This window comes from Barbus barbus (genome assembly GCF_936440315.1).
Source record: "Barbus barbus genome assembly, chromosome: 35".
Classification (NCBI taxonomy): Eukaryota; Metazoa; Chordata; class Actinopteri; order Cypriniformes; family Cyprinidae; genus Barbus; species Barbus barbus.
In genome coordinates, this window is record NC_136763.1 from 27,930,581 (window position 1) to 27,948,158 (window position 17,578).

The following is a 17,578-nucleotide window of genomic DNA, read 5'->3' on the forward strand; positions in this document are numbered from 1 at the left end:
GTTATGAGAGGGGGCGTTGACCACAGTGACTGAGCATTGTGCCAGGACACAGACCAATGGGTGAATACTTTGTGAGGTTTTGCAGAAAACACAAATCCTTGCCAAATCTATTGTTAGGAATGTGAGTCAGACATTGCAATTGCTCTTTGGAAACTCAGTTTTTTTGCTCATGTGAGAAAAGAACTTAAGTGTTTACGTTCTAAGGACACGTTTTTAATTTCCTGCTTATATGTGCAGGTAATTCAAGTCAAGTCAAATCAATATTATTTGTATAGTGCTTTTATCAATGCAAATTGTGTCAAAGCAGCTTTACATCGGCTTGATATAAGGCTGGGTGGCTTTATATCAGCTTTACAGTATTTAGACGGGGAAATAGTTTGTTGAAATAGTGTCATTCTCCTCTGGCCAGACAAAATCAGCAGTTTAAATCTAGACTAAAGCAGAATCAGATTGTGCAAAGGACTCATCTGGTTCCTGTGGTCTTGTCCCGATGGCCGTCTTGGAGACAGGGTCTTCACTGGGGATCAGTCTCTGAGGCTCATCTAGGTGTCCTGCTGTAGAGGTCATCTCTAGGTGCTGATCCACCATCTGATCTGGATACAGTCTGGATCTGGGTGGCTACGGTGACCTCGGTATAAGAAAAAAACAGACTAATATTAGCGTAGATGCCATTCTTCTAACAATGTAACAAGTACATCAGGTGTTTTGGGAAGTGTTCCCGGTTCTGGTTGACCTAATTAATGCAGCCTAACAATCCTTTAACGGATTGTATAGAAATGTGATAGTGTATTATGTGTAAACCAGGTTAAAGAGATGGGTCTTTAATCTAGATTTAAACTGACAGAGTGTGTCTGCTTCCCGAACAGTGTTAGGTAAATTGTTCCAGAGTTTGGGAGCTAAATAGGAAAACGATCTCCCGCCCGCAGTTGATTTTGATATTCTAGGTATTATCAAATGGCCAGAGTTTTGAGATTGCAGCGGACGTGAAGGACTATAATGCGATAAGAGCTCACTCAAATACTGAGGTGCCAAACCATTCAGGGCTTTATAGGTAATTAGTAAGATCTTAAAATGTATACGATGTTTAATAAGGAGCCAGTGCAGTGTTGACAGAACCGGGCTAATATGGTCATACTTCCTGGTTCTAGTAAGAACTCTAGCTGCTGGAGTTTGTTTATTAAACGTGCAGAGCAACCACCAATAAAGCATTACAATAATCTAGCCTCGAGGTCATGAATGCATGAATTAATGTTTCTGCATTTGACATTGAGAGCATAGGTCATAATTTAGATGTATTTTTAAGATGGAAAAATGCAGTTTTACAAATACTAGAAACATGTTTTTCGAAGGAAAGATTGCTATCAAAAAGTACGCCTAGGTTCCTAACTGATGACGAAGAATTTACAGAGCAGCCATCAAGTATTAGACAGTGATCTAGGTTATTACATGCAAACGTTTTTGGTCCAATAATTAACACCTCTGTTTGTTCAGAATTTAGCGGTAAGAAATTGCTAGTCATCCAGTTTTTGATATCAACTATACATTCCGTTAGTTTTGCAAATTGGTAAGTTTCATCAGGTCTCAAATAAATATAGAGCTGGGTATCATCAGCATAACACCATGTTTCCTAATGATATCTCCCAAGGGTAACATGTAAAGGGCCAAGTACTGAGCCTTGAGGTAATCAACTGCACTTATATTTCACTTTATACTCTGCAATAAGCACCAAATTTGGCCAAAAAATGTGGAACGGTTCATACAAAGTCTCATAAGACAGGTGTCACTGATGTGATGTCAGCTCACAATGATTTAACCACAGTGTGTTTTGTTGTAACTAAAAATAAATAAGTTTTATGTTGTACTGTCATGATAATTTAGAACTCCATCCCAGCCTTAAAACAAAACCATTTTAAACAATATAACACATAACAGCCAGATAGGTTTATAGTCACAATACTTTTAATTACATTATTAAAAAGCTATTTTTGAGAACCTGTAAACCAAACCACCAGACAGCACAAGCCTCAGTACTCTCAGTACAGTCACAATCATATCTTTGTAATAAAACGACTTAAATCTTGCAATCGGTCACATGAGAGCCGATTGCATCACTGATGTTTCAGGGTTCCCACACGTCCTAGAAAACTGTTGACTAATTTTCCAGTTCTGGAAAACACATGAAAAAAGAGAGAAAATGTAAAATGTCCTGGAAAATAATGTAGTTTTCCTGAAAAAATATTATTTTAAAAAGTGTAATTGTTTTCCTTTAGCCAAGAACGAACAGTTCACCACCGGCCCGAAACAATTAATGTTGCAAGAAGAAACGCAATATTTTTATAGCAATTGCTTTTTTTTATTGCAATACCTTTTAAAGCAATACTTAATAAAAAATATTTAAAGGGTACATGCCAATATTTAAACACATTTTTTCTTTAATTCTTAAATTATTATTAGCATTATTAATGAACTAATTTAATTTATTTTCAAATAGGTAAATAAAAAATTAAATGAAATTGGTTCTGAAAAATTGTTGTAATGAATAATCGAGGCTGATTTCATAGTTTTATAGTCATGGTCATAAACTGCATTTTTAAGGAGAGCTCGAGAGAGGAATATATTACTTTAGGGCATGATCCGTGTCTTGTATTTCTGCCATAATTATACTACAAATGTCCTGGAGAAGTCCTGGAAAATGATCACTGAAGAGGAGTGGGAACCCTGAAGCTGTGTCCTGATGCTTCTAGACACTTCCAGTAAGTGTAAGGTGTTCCAGTGAATGAGGAGGTATCACTGATTAACTTAAATGTGTCTCTCTTCCACACACAAACAAACTGTATGTCTTCCAAATGAAATGTCACTCTAATGAAACTATAATCACTGCACACTAATAAATGAAAACTCCTAAGACGGGTGTAGTGTTGCTCAAGCTGCAGGTTTTGGCGCTTTGGGAGTGGACCTTTACAATAATGAGACATTTCTTGATCTCACAAGACAATAAAATTTCTCTGAAAAAATGCCTCATTTCCAACGCTTTCAGTAAATTTATTTTGATGTGGTAAAAAAAAGACATTATTTTGAGTTTCCATCATGGAAGGATGTGGTCATGATTGTTTTCTCCCTGTGGCGTGCCACAATGACAAAATCATCTCATTGTCTCCAAAACGGACATCATTCTTCCTTTAGCTTAGAGATATTTGACTACGGGAAATAATCTCATGTCAGATGATGAACTATCATGTTCAAAGCATAGATTTCTCTCTGTACAACATGCTGCTGTTGAAATGTTTTGCTTCATTATAAGAGTCTCAGTATGGCATGGCAATGTTGCTATGGAAACTGTTTTCTTTGTTAGCACACAGTGAATGAGCGCATCCTAATAGAGAGCAGGAGCAGGACATGAACATCAGCCTGAGATGAATGGATGGATGGATCTCCCTGTGTTAATGCTGCTGTGTGTGTTTGGCTGTAGGTGGTGGGCTCGTCGATGCAGCTGATTGGAGATCACCAGCTGGAGGACCGTCAGCTGATCACTGCCATCGTTCTGGCCAAGATGAACCAAGACTCGGGCCACACAACAGCTCGATCCCCACAGAGACCTCCGACCACTGTACAACCTGCACAAGTACGGTCATCACACTCCACTGCTACTGCACTGCAACACCGCGAGAGACATATCAGAAGGATTTCACTAAAATAAACATTCAGAAATTTAACCACAGTGTCCTCGGCTCAGATGAGGGGAGATTATGGAGACTCCTATGTTTATTAGTGCATCCCAAACACAACAATTGTAAAGCCCTTTGGCGCTTACATTGTATATATCTCCAGTAATGGCGGACCGCAGCTTCTCACTCAGGGCTGTGTTTATGCTAATAGGGCAGAGAGCGTCACAAATGGGCGGGACTTTTTTCCCTCTGTGACGTGAACAGAGGGAGAATCTGAAACAGCTCGTTTGGAGAGATTGTTCATGATTTATTGGTTTTATTAAAAAGTGAGATGGTGGATTTTTAACATTATAGGCTGGTTGTTTTCTCACACTGCAGCCATACAACTATGTTCAAACACCTTATGAAAGTGATTTTTGCATAATAGGTCCCCTTTAAAATGTGTTGTTCCACATTATTAAGTGAGTCATTGTTCTCATGCAATATGGGGAGGAAGCAAGGTCTTTCTGAAGATGAAGAGCATGAAATGCAATGTCTCGCAAAAGGCATGAAAACAACTAATATTTAGCAAAAACTAAATAGAGGTTATCAAACTGTCAAAATATCTTTAGAGCACAGAAGATCTCGGTCACATAAAGGCTTATTAAGGATGGTTTCTGTCAAACAAATTAAAAGGGCAGCTATAAAAAGCCAGTGTTGAGCAGCAGCAGAAAGCACCACTAACCAAAGCTCACAAAGAGAAGCCTTTACACTGTCTCTGAAAACTACTATTTGAATGTTTGTTTTACTGAAATCCTTCTTCTGATAATTTAGGACACAGTGTCCAGTATATCTTCAGATCCACTGCAACATTAACACACAAGAACTGTTTGGGGCGTCCAATTAAATAAAAAATGCACAGCAAACAATGTACAATAAAAGTCAGTTGGGTCCAAAACAACACGGGACGTCAGTGACTTTAAATGTATGGAGAAAAAACATGGAGACATCTTCTTTTAAAAAATCATTCAGGTTTGGAACAACATGAGGATGAGTAAATAGTGACAGATTTTTTTGTTTGTGTGTGTCTACAGAGCGCTGCCTTAAAAGAAAGCCTGACTGACCCCAGCAAGACCCTCGGCCAGCGGCCCCCTCCACAAGGTTGTTTACAGTACATTCTCGACTGTAACGGAGTTGCAGTCGGTCCAAAACAAGTCCAGGCAAAATGATTTCCACTGCCACAATTCTAGATACACGGTTCAGCCCACAATAAATGGAAAGCTCAGTTCACTGCTGCCGGTTGAGGTTAAGATAGTGACAGAAGCAGTAGTTTGGAGCTTGTGCTCTTCAGAATCTGCCATGACTGTGTCGTTCTCCCCTATGAAGTGTTTTTCTGTACTGTTCACTGTTCTGTCCTCGTTTGCTTCTGATGGCTGCATTCGTTTCCTTTGTTAGTCGTGTGGTTTCCAGGGTTGTCAGCTAAAGAACAATTCTAACTGTGCCTACGCAAAGTCCAGTGCTGTGGTGTCTCGTGTGGTCAATATGTACTATGAAGGATTGTTGATCTTTTGTACAACCTATTTCAGTAAGGGTAGTTCCTAATCGTCTAGCTGGGATTTCTTTGCTTTTGGATGTGTGCTGTAACATTTGTGTGTACGTGCTATATGTGTGATGTTGTGTTTTGTGTTGGGTTTTGCATGAGTGATGTGCAAGCAAGCTTGCTGTAAGTCCATGTGTTTACATGCTGAATACACAACACATGTATTCAATAACTTTGGGGCTTTTTTAAATAAGATGTGTGGTTTTACTATTTCCAGCATGGTTTCTAAAGAGGTGTCAGAAGGTACAGTAGTTCTTTGGAGTTGGTTGATGCTGTCTTAAACATTTGTTTTCTCAAGGTTACCAAAAATATTTTCTTTCAGCCTGATGAACTGTTAACAGATAACCACAAAGAGCCATAAAACTGAATGGCCATTACATTCCAAGCTTAAGCCAGTCAATTTCAGGATCAGGTTTCAGAATAGGAGGCTAGATTTAGCAGATGAGTCCTTCCTCCCATGACCTCTTGACTGTCCGCTTATGTTATATATCCTTCTGAGCAATACAAAACTACTGTAGTGAAATAGTCAGAATGGGTGAATTACAAGAAACCTGTCAAGAATGTGTCATGTTAATATATCAGCCCAAAATCAAGAGTAAATAAGAACTTATATTTTGCATAATGAAAATAAAGCCTATTTTAAAACCATTGAGGTTTTTTGCTTTGCAATTTAGCACTATTTTCATGAGGATTAGTGTAAATTAAATTAAACTAATTAGAATCTAATGAGAATCACCACAAGAATAATAGTAAATACCAAAAAACCTCAATGTAAAATATCTGGATTCATTACAGTAATGATATTTTTTCATTTTGTTAAATGCTTTCTTTATCTTTTGATTTTGTTGTGAAATGTGACCTGGACGTGTTTTTGTGACATTCACCCAAATAAGATGCAAATTTTAAGAGATCTCTTAAAATAATCTCTTTACAAACCTATTTGAGTTTTTTCTCTCACAGCCATCATCTGTGCGTCATGAATGCAATGCAATTTCACAGTATCGCTAGGTACCACTTTTTAGCCATTCAGTGGAGTCACTGTTTTTATGCAAAGACATTCAATGAAATAAGCTAATATAGTGATATGGATTCGGCCTTGACATTTAATAATGCAATATTTCACAAACAATGAGCTTTTCCAGTTATGACATGATTCTTAGTGTTCTTGGACAAGACTGAATATGTACAAGAGAGATGTCTGGGGTGTTATCAGTGTAGTGCCTGTTCTGTATATTGATGTTTTTAACTGTTTTATCAACATGCAAGATAACACGCAAGAGCTATCTATGTTTAGAATTTAAAATGTGTTCTTATATTGCATGGGAAATGTTTACTTAAGTATATTTGCATGCATTACCAAAGAGTGGAAAAATCCTAAATATTTTTTTGTGTGAAAAGGATACCTAATGGAATCAATGAATGTACTCGTGGTTCTTGTGAAGAATCAGATCTCCATCGCTATATGCTGATGTAGCGTCCCATAGTGTGCTCCGACTTTATATCCATTAAGTTGGGTTGATTAGGCTTTGCTGACGTCACTGCCTCTTTAAATCCAGTACTTGGGTTTTACCTGTGATTATTGTCTGATATAGATCTAGTCTTTCCCCCTCATGTCCAAAGTAATAAAGCTCCCATTTTCCAGCCTTACTGCTCTGTGTTACTGAATGATATTTTTGTTAGCCTCATTTCAAACAGAAAACCCTTTATGAAAGGCATGAGATTCTTCTCTGTGTCTTTGTATACTTCGTAAAGGGTCAAGCCCAGTGTATGTTCATTTATAGTGAGATAGCAAGAAACATAATCAAGTATTTTTAAACAAACAAACAAGCAAAAAAAAAAAAAAAAAGACACCTCACTCACTAGATCTTAACGTAATTCTGTCTCATACTCAAGAGAACAAAGAATCTTCCACGTTTTACCTGCTCCTGCATGTATCCCAATTTTTTCCTTATGTTTGTTATGTACTATATAAAGAACATTTCTGATTTTGTATAAAACGTACATCAAAGTATATCTTAAAAAAGGCAAGGCAAAACATCCCAATTGAAAACTAAAAGAAATGCGCTCTTTGTTTTAAAGAAGGCACATGCAGCCTCTGGGTCTTGGTTCTTTTGTATGCATGATCTGTTGTTGGGAACCTGCAGCTATTACTCTTCACATCCACACCCATGATACTGCTGCAAGCTAACTGTCCCGTCTGCTTGTTTGGAGTAAAAACGTTTTCCTTTTGTTTTGTGGACATGACTATCCTTACCTTGGGCATTACCCTTTGTATGGATACTTTGGCCAGACTTGGGGGCGCCTTAATTTTTCATCATAAATCATGCAAAGTTTCCAGTGCTGGATTTAAAACCTTCTTGCAAGCCTCAACATGTAAAAATTGTATAATATGATGACTCTCTTTTTTACTAAACCTAGGGGGGGCAGTGAAACCCCAAGACCCACAACCTAAGAGTCAAGAACCTACACCTGAGCCAGTCCCTGCCCAGGAGCCTGTGCCCAAAGCAGGCCTTACCCCAACTCTACCACCCACCACGCAGCAGCCCAAAGCCCAGGCTCAAGCACCACCTGAACCCACTCCAGGGAAGCCAACGGAACTGCCCCCAAAACCCCAACCTCCCAAACCACTTCCTCCAAAGCCTGTGCCTCCAGTTCGGAGGAACTCCAAGCCTCAGCTCCAACCCAAACCCCAGACCCCACCTCCCACCAAGGCCCAACCGAAAGCTCAACTGGGCGACACTGATCAGAATCCTGGGCTAACCCGGTCAGATCCAGTCCCTGCTCAAGAGCAATCCCCAGCCAAAGGTCCTATTAAACCCCCTTCACCAGCTAAACCTCAGCTCCAGCCTAAACCAGTGCTCAGAGAGCAAGTCAAACCTGAAGGCCGAGCTCAGACTACTGCTCCAACTGAAGCCCCTGTTAGACCAACTCCTTCTCCTGCTTCCACCCCGGCCCCGGCCCAACCTACCCCAGCGAAACCCACCCAATCTCAGCCTCCTGTGGAGGAACAGCCTGCACCCCAGCAGAAGTCAACCCATCCTCTGTTGAAGTAAGCATCTTTTCACTTAGAGATCATTTGCTGCAAGGCTTGTCCATTTGAGCAAGAAACCGTTCTGCAATTCCTGGAGAGCTACTATCCTGCAGAGTTTAGCCCCAACCCTAATTAAAAATACCTGAACCAACTAATCAATGTCTTCAGACTCGCTAAAAACTTCCACGCAAGAGCTGACAGGAGCTAAACTCTGCAGGACATTGGCCCTCCAAAAGCAGGACAGGACACCACTGCCCTGCATTAGGGTGCTTCTCCTGGAGAAGTGGACTAAATCCCATACATGCATGCTATACAAAATACATACTACCGTATATGCTAGTGGTGGTAAACATTAACTTTGACCTATAAAGTAGCCAGTATGCCTAAAGCCCAAAGTGTACTTTATGTACGCGTATGCCTTTCAAAGTTTTCCCCATAATTTATAACTGATAACAAATGTTTTTGAGCTCTTTTAAACCAAAGCTGGGTTATCCCATAACCTCTTGCTCACAAGTGCTTGTCTATGCAGCCATCTGTTGTTGTTGCAGTCTCCGCTAATTTGTTGTTGTCGTTCTGTCTCTTTAAATTCGTTCTCTACTGTGAAACAACAGCCTGGGCCAATATTGCCACCTTGTGGAACAACTGATTACTGCAAAACAAATTTATTGCACGTGTGCAACCTGCATGTATAAAGTACACGCAGTAATAAAAACCGAGTGGTGCTTGTACAGTACACATACTATTCTTATGACGAAATTTGTGTAATGCACACTATATGCTGTCCCTCGCTTATGTGTAAAAAGTTAACTTTGGGCTTAAGTCGAAGAAACAGAACAAATCAGTTCTCTTGCATTTCAAAACTTTTGACATGCTATTTTCAATGTACTACCCTGTTGAAAAAAACAGCATGTTTGTTTGATATGTTTTGAAATAGGGCAGCTAGTTTGAGCTGGTCCTCGATAGGTCCTTAGCTGGTTATGAGGTAGTCCTGAGCAGGAGCTAGTAGCTTAGGACCGACACATAACCAGCTTAAACTGGCTCAAACGAGCTACCATGCTTCAAAACATATGGTTCAGAACTTCAAACTCTGCAGGAAGGTACATCTCCATGATTAGGACTGAGCTCCTCTGCCTTCAACACCTTACTCTTGTGTTCATTGAAATTACACGACTACCCAAACAAAGGCGTAACTTCAAAGATTATCTAAATCTGCCTTCTGCCTTTCCCACTGTCTTGCAGCAAATCCCAGTCCTTGACCAATGCCTTCAATGCCTTTGGCGAGACTTTCCGCTCCAGCAACGAGGATGAAGCTAAGGCGGAGACCATTCGAAACTTGCGAAAGTCTTTTGCAAGCCTGTTCTCTGACTAATGATAAAACCCCACAGCCGAAAGGTGGCCAAGCACTCGAGTGACAGATATGCATCCTGGTCTGAGGTTAATTCCATGTAGCTGTGTACATTTAACCCCTCCTCCCAACTCTGCAGTAATTATCTGAGTGTTAATTGAGAAGGTTAGAGTGATGTACAGTGATTGTTCTCGCAAGATGTTGGTGTTTACGTTTTTTGAGTCGCTCTACTCTGAAACACTGGGATTTATATGAGGAGGGGATGGCTCTTAAGCAATCAGTTACAGGAGGCTGGAGTATCCTAAATGCGTCTTTAGCCCCTCGATGTTGTAGCTGTATCATGATAGTGTGTTTTCTTTACCCAGAGACAAATATTTATGACTAGTTCCCCTTGTTTATCCCCTGTAGTGTGTGTGTGTGCGTGTAACTAGTTGATGTGTTGTAAGCGTTAGCCAGTGAGACATTAGTTCAACAATACCTCGGAACCTTTATAAAAACACTTTCCTCTTCAAGTTTCCTATAATAATCCATGCTTGGACTGGTCAGTTTCAGTGCAGTGGTGGGATTTCAGTGGAACGCCTGGTGTTTTAGCGACATAGCTTGCATCCAGCAACCTGTCAAGATATTCATGAGTGCCATGATTATAGTATCTCTGCATATTGTATTGTACTGTATGTTTAACATCTCAGGAGTTTAATTTGAATATTTGTTTATTCCGGCGTCACACTGTTCATGTTGTGTTTTCTTTGTGCACAGTATTGCTTTGCATGACCCGGTGATAATTGTTTTCTCTGTATAAGTGTCAATAAACATGTGGCGTATCATTCCACTGACATACCGGCGTGCTCTGTGCTCCGTTTGCAGTCTGCTCATTATATGTACATTCAGCTAAGCATCAAGTGGCCACATGTAATGTTGTGCATGTATCTGTAACCTTTTTTGCAGTATTTGTTTGTTTCTTCACATTTTTAGAACCAGAGGACCCAATCAGTGCAAACACCAATGCCCTGGCCATTATGCTTTGGAAAAAAATCATGATGTATTTTTCATGTACTTGGTGACAAATAAAACTTAAATCTCTGGTAAAAGTGAGATATTCATTATATGATTTGCCAGAAGGTGGCAGTAGATGACTAACTGTTTATGGTTAAATGGTTAATGGTCAGCCTATGCCATCATAGCCCACCCGGAAAACCAAACTTACAGCATTATACAAAATATGAGTGGGGGGAAATGTGCCCCCTGAACTGCCTTGGTTAAAAGTCATTAGCACTCATTTAACACCAGAATCAAGAGCTACTACACAGGTCTGATGATGATGCAAATCTACATTCCCATAAAAACATAAAAAGAAAATGCAAATGTCTTCAAAACGTCTCAGGTTACGTATGTAACCATGGTTCCCTGAAGGGAACGAGACGCTGCGTCGAAACGCATATGGGAACGCCTTCAGCGTGACCAGGCTCTGAATATGATGTGTAATCAGTCAAACAAGGGCGAGGCGTCACGGGCGGGGTGACGTCACGACCAGGAAGTATAAAAGCACGTGCGGCGGAGCCGGTGTCAGCTTCAAGTCATAAAGCAAGCGCTGGCAGGGATGCCGGAAGTGTGGCTACGCGACGCAGCGTCTCGTTCCCTTCAGGGAACCATGGTTACATACGTAACCTGAGACGTTCCCTTCCAGGAACTTCGAGCTGCGTCGAAACGCATATGGGAACGCGATACCAACGCCGCCAGACTGACAAGACCCTGCCTGGTGTCAGGACGAAAGGACAGAGCAGCCGGGAGTGGCTCGGATGTCGAGGTCATAGAACCTAACGAAAGTCAGGGGCGTGGACCACCAAGCTGCGTTGCAGATGTCCTGCATGGAACACCTGCCCAAAAGGCCTTGGAGGCCTCCACACCTCGGGTTGAGTGCGCTCTGACTCCCACTGGTGGGGGGAGTTCAGAGGCCTCATATGCCAAAGCCATGGCACCCACAATCCACCTACTAAGAGAGGGCTTCGTAGCAGGAAGACCCCTCCTAGGCGGACCATAGCACACGGGCAGCTGGTCCGACTTTCTCCACAGGGAGGACCTGTGGATGTATGCGTCTAGTGCTCGCACTGGACACATACGGTTGTGCTTCTCCTGGTCTGGCTCCCCGAAGGGAGGAGGACAGAAGGCCTGCAGTACTACCGGCTGTGGAACGACCGATGGGACCTTCGGAACATACCCCACGCGGGGGTAGAGGAATACTTTCGCCGAACTGGGCGCAAAGTGAATAGAGGCCGTAGTCAGGACCTGAAGGTCACCCACCTCAGAGAGGTGATAGCCAATAAGAAAACGGTCTTGATAGTGAGGAGTCTCTCAGTTATCTCCTGAATGGGCTCAAAAGGTGCAATGCACAGAGCCTCCAGAACCACAGCCAGGTCCCACGTAGGGACGCGAGATCGTACCGGAGGCCTCAGCCTCAGCGCACCGCGGAGGAAACGTGTAACTAGGGGGTGTCTACCCACTGACTGGCCACCAATAAGGGCGTGGTATGACGAAATAGACCTTAACAGTGGAACGGGTTACCCCTGCGGAGAAACGGGCCTGCAGGAACTCCAGTACTGCACCAACGGGGCAGTTGACTGGGTCGAGCATGGCGGTCCCCGCACCAAGAAGTGAAGAGCCTCCACTTCAAGGCGTACAGTTTCCTCGTTGAGGGAGCTCTGGATTGGAGGATGGTCTCGACATCCTCGGTTGACAGACCGGAAGCTATGAGTTGTGCCCCCTCAGGGGTCACACCCACAGCTTCCATAACTCCGGGTGAGGGTGCACCTCGGTGCCCCCGGCCTGTGAGAGGAGGTCCCTACTGACGGGCACTTCCCACGGAGTGCCGTCGAGGAGAGATATCAGGTCCGAGAACCATACTCGGCCCGGCCAGAACGGCGCTACCAACGGTAGACTGACCTCGTCCCGGCGCACTCTCGCCAGAACTCCTGGGATCGGGGGGAAGGCGTAGAGACGGAGCCTCTGCCACGTCTGTACCATAGCGTCCAGTCCCGGATGAGCTGGAGGAACCAGAGGGGACATTGCGCTGACTCTCGAGTGGCGAAGAGGTCCACCTGTGCCTGGCCAAAACCTTCCAAATCTGCTTCACCCCTCGGGGTGAAATGTCATTGAAATGTCAACATTGTACTATTATCTCAATAAACATTATAAATCATTTACAAAGCTTTCTGCATCCCCTAATCTAAAGTGTAAACTACTCATCAGTTGTAAATGTTTTACAAACCTTCCAGGTTACAGGTTGTTTGTGAATATATATATATATATTTACGCACACACGACTGGAAACCATAAAGTTTGTAAAACATTTACAACTGATGAGTAGTTTACACTTTAGATTAGGGGATGCAGAAAGCTTTGTAAATGATTTATAATGTTTATTGAGATAATAGTACAATGTTGACATTTCAATGATCTATAAGTGATTAATAATATATTAACTATTAACTATTAACCATTAAGGATCTGTTTGATTATTTCATGATGCTATATTTAAAGATAACTTATGACAGATTTATAAATTATTAGCATATACTTAATCATTTGTGAATGTATAGTTATGTTTTGTAAATGATTAGTTCATCATCATCTAATCACTTGTAAATTACTTATAACTGGACGTTATTATAAAGTGTTACCGATCCCTTTGTAGTTTCACTTCTTCTTTTTCTTTGTTCCTTTCTATTTGTATGTTTGGAATACAGTATCATCCTCTAGGCCTATATGTACTGTACATCTATATATAATGTAAATGATTGTTTTAGTTTCAGTGAACTACTGACAGTATGTCTGACAATTTTCAAATATAAATATAGGTTCTATTGGCATTCATTTGCAGAAATTGGAAACTGGAGAAACAGGTCAAAATAAGATGCTCTGTACTTTTCCCGACCTCAGATACCATGTGTAGGAAGAGTTTAATAACCTTGATTTTTAATACGTTTTCATGTCTTCTCATAGGCTACTGTCAGTCTTTCATATTGCCATTGGATTGTAGGTCACTCCTGAGGTTTATTTTATTTATTTTTTAGTGTTTTTGGAATTCAATAGACACTGAAATAAAATTACCACAATACTTGCTGATTAAGTGAAAATTTGGAATTATCTTTTTTTTTTTCTTCAACTTTTATATATGTATATAAATACAGACTTCATATAGGCCTACCCAGAAAACACAGGGAGTAAGGTTTAGACCACTTAAAGTATTAAAAAGTGTCTCAATAGTATTATTACTTCAAATATATATATATATATATATATATATTTGATATTTCATAATTTGGGTCTTATGGGTGAATTCTTCATGCATTGACACACTGCACACTTATGCACAGCTTTAATGAGTAGGCAAAAAGAAACAAAACTTTGTTAATTATTGAATCATAAAACCTTTCTGGCAATTAATGAGAACCAATAGGGAAAAGAAAAGTGCATTGACATATGTTGGTAAGCATTAGTAATAATGAATGGTACAGGTCTATGTTGCTATGTCCTGATTGATTTGATTGGGTATAAAAGCTCTTCATTACCCTGTGTATCACCAAAACAAAATGGACATTGTGACAGTGAATGTGAAGGACAGCAAGGGAAGCATCTTCACCCTAACTGTCCCTAAAGACACTGCAGAGAAGATGAAAAATGGTGAGTAAACAGCAGAACTGTTCAATTAGTAATGATCTGACCTGCATTAGACTATTAATGTTTTACTTTGCAGATCAACAGTTCCTTGTCTCTGTAATGGAACACCTAAAAACTGCTGAAAAATGAACAGGTATAGTTTTACAAAATAATGAACAGTCATATGATGGGATTATTTCTTTAAGGAACACTGACTGCATCTGCAGCTTCCTCTCAACCCATTACCCACTTTACAGCACCTGCAGCCAGGCCTCCACCACCAAACACCATTACTACCCCCACCATCGTAAAGCTGCTGCCACCACCAACCACCAAGTGCTCCATTCCACCACCAGAAAACTTGCCTACATCTCCATCCAGACCTTCATCCCCATCCAACAAGACAGACACACATGGGTCCCAACAAGGTATAGCACTTCTAAGAATGTTGGAAAGATAAGTGTAACCACTGTGGCTGAATCTGACTTCTTTTTCACAGAAATAACACACAGGATGACGTTATTGTTACTCAAAGTAACAAGAACACATCAGCAACTCTACCTAGGGAATAAAACCGCCTTCTACAAAAAAATCCAAAAAGAATTTGCTGAAAAGGGGTACAACTTATCAACAAAAAAAATACGTAAAAAATTAGGTAACCTGTTAAGCACATACAAAAGAGTGAAGGACAGACGTCGGGCAACTGGAGAGGGAAAGCAAACCTGGGAGTACTACACAGTACGTATAGGCATCCGATGACATTTTTAGTCATCTTTAAAAAAAAAACATGTTCACAAGATAACTTCAAATGGTAGCCATGTGAGTGTTAACAAGCAAACAAAAATCATGCAGATGCTTGGCAAGAGTTGATTTGCTCACACCAATATGATTCTTGGTTGTCCACAGGATGCAAGAATGCTGTTTGTAAGTGGAGATTTGGTCTGTTGTGCATTCATGTAAAACGGAGGAAGGGCTGTAATGAGATCCTGCATAGTAAGAGAAAAGAGTTTATTGTTACAAAAACAGTTGTAATATTTATGTGGCTTACATGTGGCTTACACACCTCTACTTGTCCTTTTTGAAGCCTGAAGTGACTTTGAAATTCTGAGGGACTGTAGACTGGGACAACATCCTCCACATAATCTCTAAATAATTTTAAAATAATAATAATAAATTGTACTCACTATGTGTACTACAGTATATAACTTATGACTCTAAATATTTAGATGACACTCTAATTTCACAGTATTATTATTATTATTACAAACAGTTTTTATTGTAATTAGGGCACAATAGTGGTAGGTCAAAAATGAATGCACAAAGTCACTTATCAAAAACTGTAACAAAAATATCAACACAAAAATGACCAAATTAAATGCTGTAACAAAACTATAATGACACAGCTTGTACAACTTAAGGAATTATACACAGAGAATGCATTAAAAACCTAAAAATAAAGTGTAACATTTAAATACAACTTAATAACATTTAAATAACACCTTTGCTGTCCATAAAGATGTCCATGCAAAAACATGTGAATTTCAATCGCATCACTTCTTCAGCTACAATCAAGGCAAAGCCCGTGTTCTGGTTCAGCACAGCACGGTCGGTCAGCACGAGGTGTCTGCTGCATCTGTCCAGCCGAGGGCAGCCTCGTGTAGAGCTTCTCGAGCAAGCCTGCCATCCAAACATCTGATCGCATCAAACACTGTTCTGTACTTATTGCTATAGCTATTCCAGTGGATTTCAAAACGCAGCAGAAGCAGAAAGGTTCTGATAGACAGAGGGAAAGGGAGACAATCTGCCCACTTTACAGACTTTACACGGCCTGATGTAATAATTACAAACACATATGATTTGGGTTCACTGTGTGCTTACTTCCTCTAACACAATAACATAAAAACAAGCGTTCATAAGGTATTGTTATTATTTTACATCTAGCTGTTCGGATTTCACAGTATCGATACAAATGCAGATATGTGTCTAAATGGCCAGTTTTAGCACTTGAAGCGTTGTTCAGGTGGAGTAAATCGGCAGTGCGCGCTGACGTAACCTCTGCGTAATGCATCTGGCACAGATTTCTTTGGCTCTTCCGCATTCTCCATGTGTTCCAGAGGTGTTCCTGATGGGAGGAGAAACAGACTGGAAGTGTCTCAAACCACACCGAGCTGGCTAACTACACGCCATTGCAATTTTAGGCATTTTCAAATTATCTTGAATATTTAGTGAAAACTTCAAAGTATAATTTCGAATCTGAGTATTTAGAGTCATTTTGGGCGTTATGCAGATTTTTTTTTTTTTTTTGGCCATCATAGGTAGCTCTTACAGAGTATTTTAAATCGTTAGTCACCTTTAGAACAGTTTTTACGATCGTGTAGAAATACTTAATCTACATTATGCTTTTAAAATAGAATAAGTTTAAGCATCGAATCTGTACGCAGGCTTTTTATGTTGTTAAATATAATATTTTGCTATTTTAAATATAGACCTTTATATAGACATTATTATATTGTGTGTGTGTGTGAGAGAGAGAGAGAGAGAGAGAGAGAGAGAGAGAGCGCGCGCATATAATCCCGCTGGTAATGAACGCTGTCTATGTAGGCAGCTCGCTAGGGTTTGAGACACCGTCAGTAGTCGTTCAGTGCCCCGCGCATCTCTGCGCCTTCCAGAGCTCAACCCTGACTCCTGTATCTAGAACCCACAGCGAGCTGAAGCTCTGGAGCTACAGCAGGACAACTCCTGCGACTCTCACACTCAACAGCACACACCAGGAGGAACTATCTCTAGAGACCCCCTACAGGTCAGTGCACTTCAAGACCACCTCTAGTGAGCAGCAGGTGAATACTGAAGAGAACAGTTCGTTTACTGTGTGTCTGCTGACTTACATACATGTTGCACAGCCGTTTCAATTTTAAAAAGCCATCATTTACTTCGGGTAAGTGTGAATAAACAGTTTATGATATTAAATTAGATTAATAAATTGCATAAGGTAAACTTTCTTGAGATGAATTCTGAGAATAAACTGCTGGGTTTGTGTGTTTAATAGTTGAGTTCAGTTTGATAGGCTTTAGTAGATTTCAATAGAGATTCGTGTTTTGCATAGCTGCACTTTATGAGTTAAGACATCTACATTTGCTGAGAAATCTACATGTTATATATTAGATTAGACCAAAAATCATCTTCATCACCAGGCTTGATGTTTCTGTCTAGGTTTATTTAGAGGAAAGTGTTTGACTGTTATAGTAAAGAATTGACAGTAAATATTGATTTGTATAGAGGCCTCACTGCTGCACTGTTTAAATGCA

General features: G+C 40.5%; 2 protein-coding genes across 3 annotated transcripts in view; both read left to right on the top strand.

Moving 5' to 3' along the window:
• Positions 1-10,458, top strand: part of LOC306855010 (synapsin-2-like) — a 112,840-nt gene extending 102,382 nt beyond the window's left edge. Inside the window, exons 10-13 of the mRNA XM_079393382.1 lie at positions 3,470-3,622; positions 4,739-4,805; positions 7,663-8,293; positions 9,515-10,458. Coding sequence (XP_079249508.1) covers positions 3,470-3,622; positions 4,739-4,805; positions 7,663-8,293; positions 9,515-9,644 — 981 coding nt within the window. The 3' untranslated portion in view covers positions 9,645-10,458. The remainder of the gene's footprint in view (positions 1-3,469; positions 3,623-4,738; positions 4,806-7,662; positions 8,294-9,514) is intronic.
• Positions 10,459-16,346: 5,888 nt separating this feature from the next.
• LOC306854911 (peroxisome proliferator-activated receptor gamma-like) overlaps positions 16,347-17,578 on the top strand; it is a 38,432-nt gene continuing 37,200 nt past the window's right edge. The window contains exon 1 of one of the 2 annotated variants that reach the window (XM_079393224.1): positions 16,347-17,073. Coding sequence is in view for 1 of the 2 variants with exons in the window: in XM_079393223.1 (XP_079249349.1) it covers positions 17,163-17,208 (46 nt within the window). In the remaining variant the exon portion in view is untranslated. Of the gene's footprint in view, positions 17,209-17,578 lie in introns of both variants that reach the window. The other variant, XM_079393223.1, reaches the window with a different exon arrangement.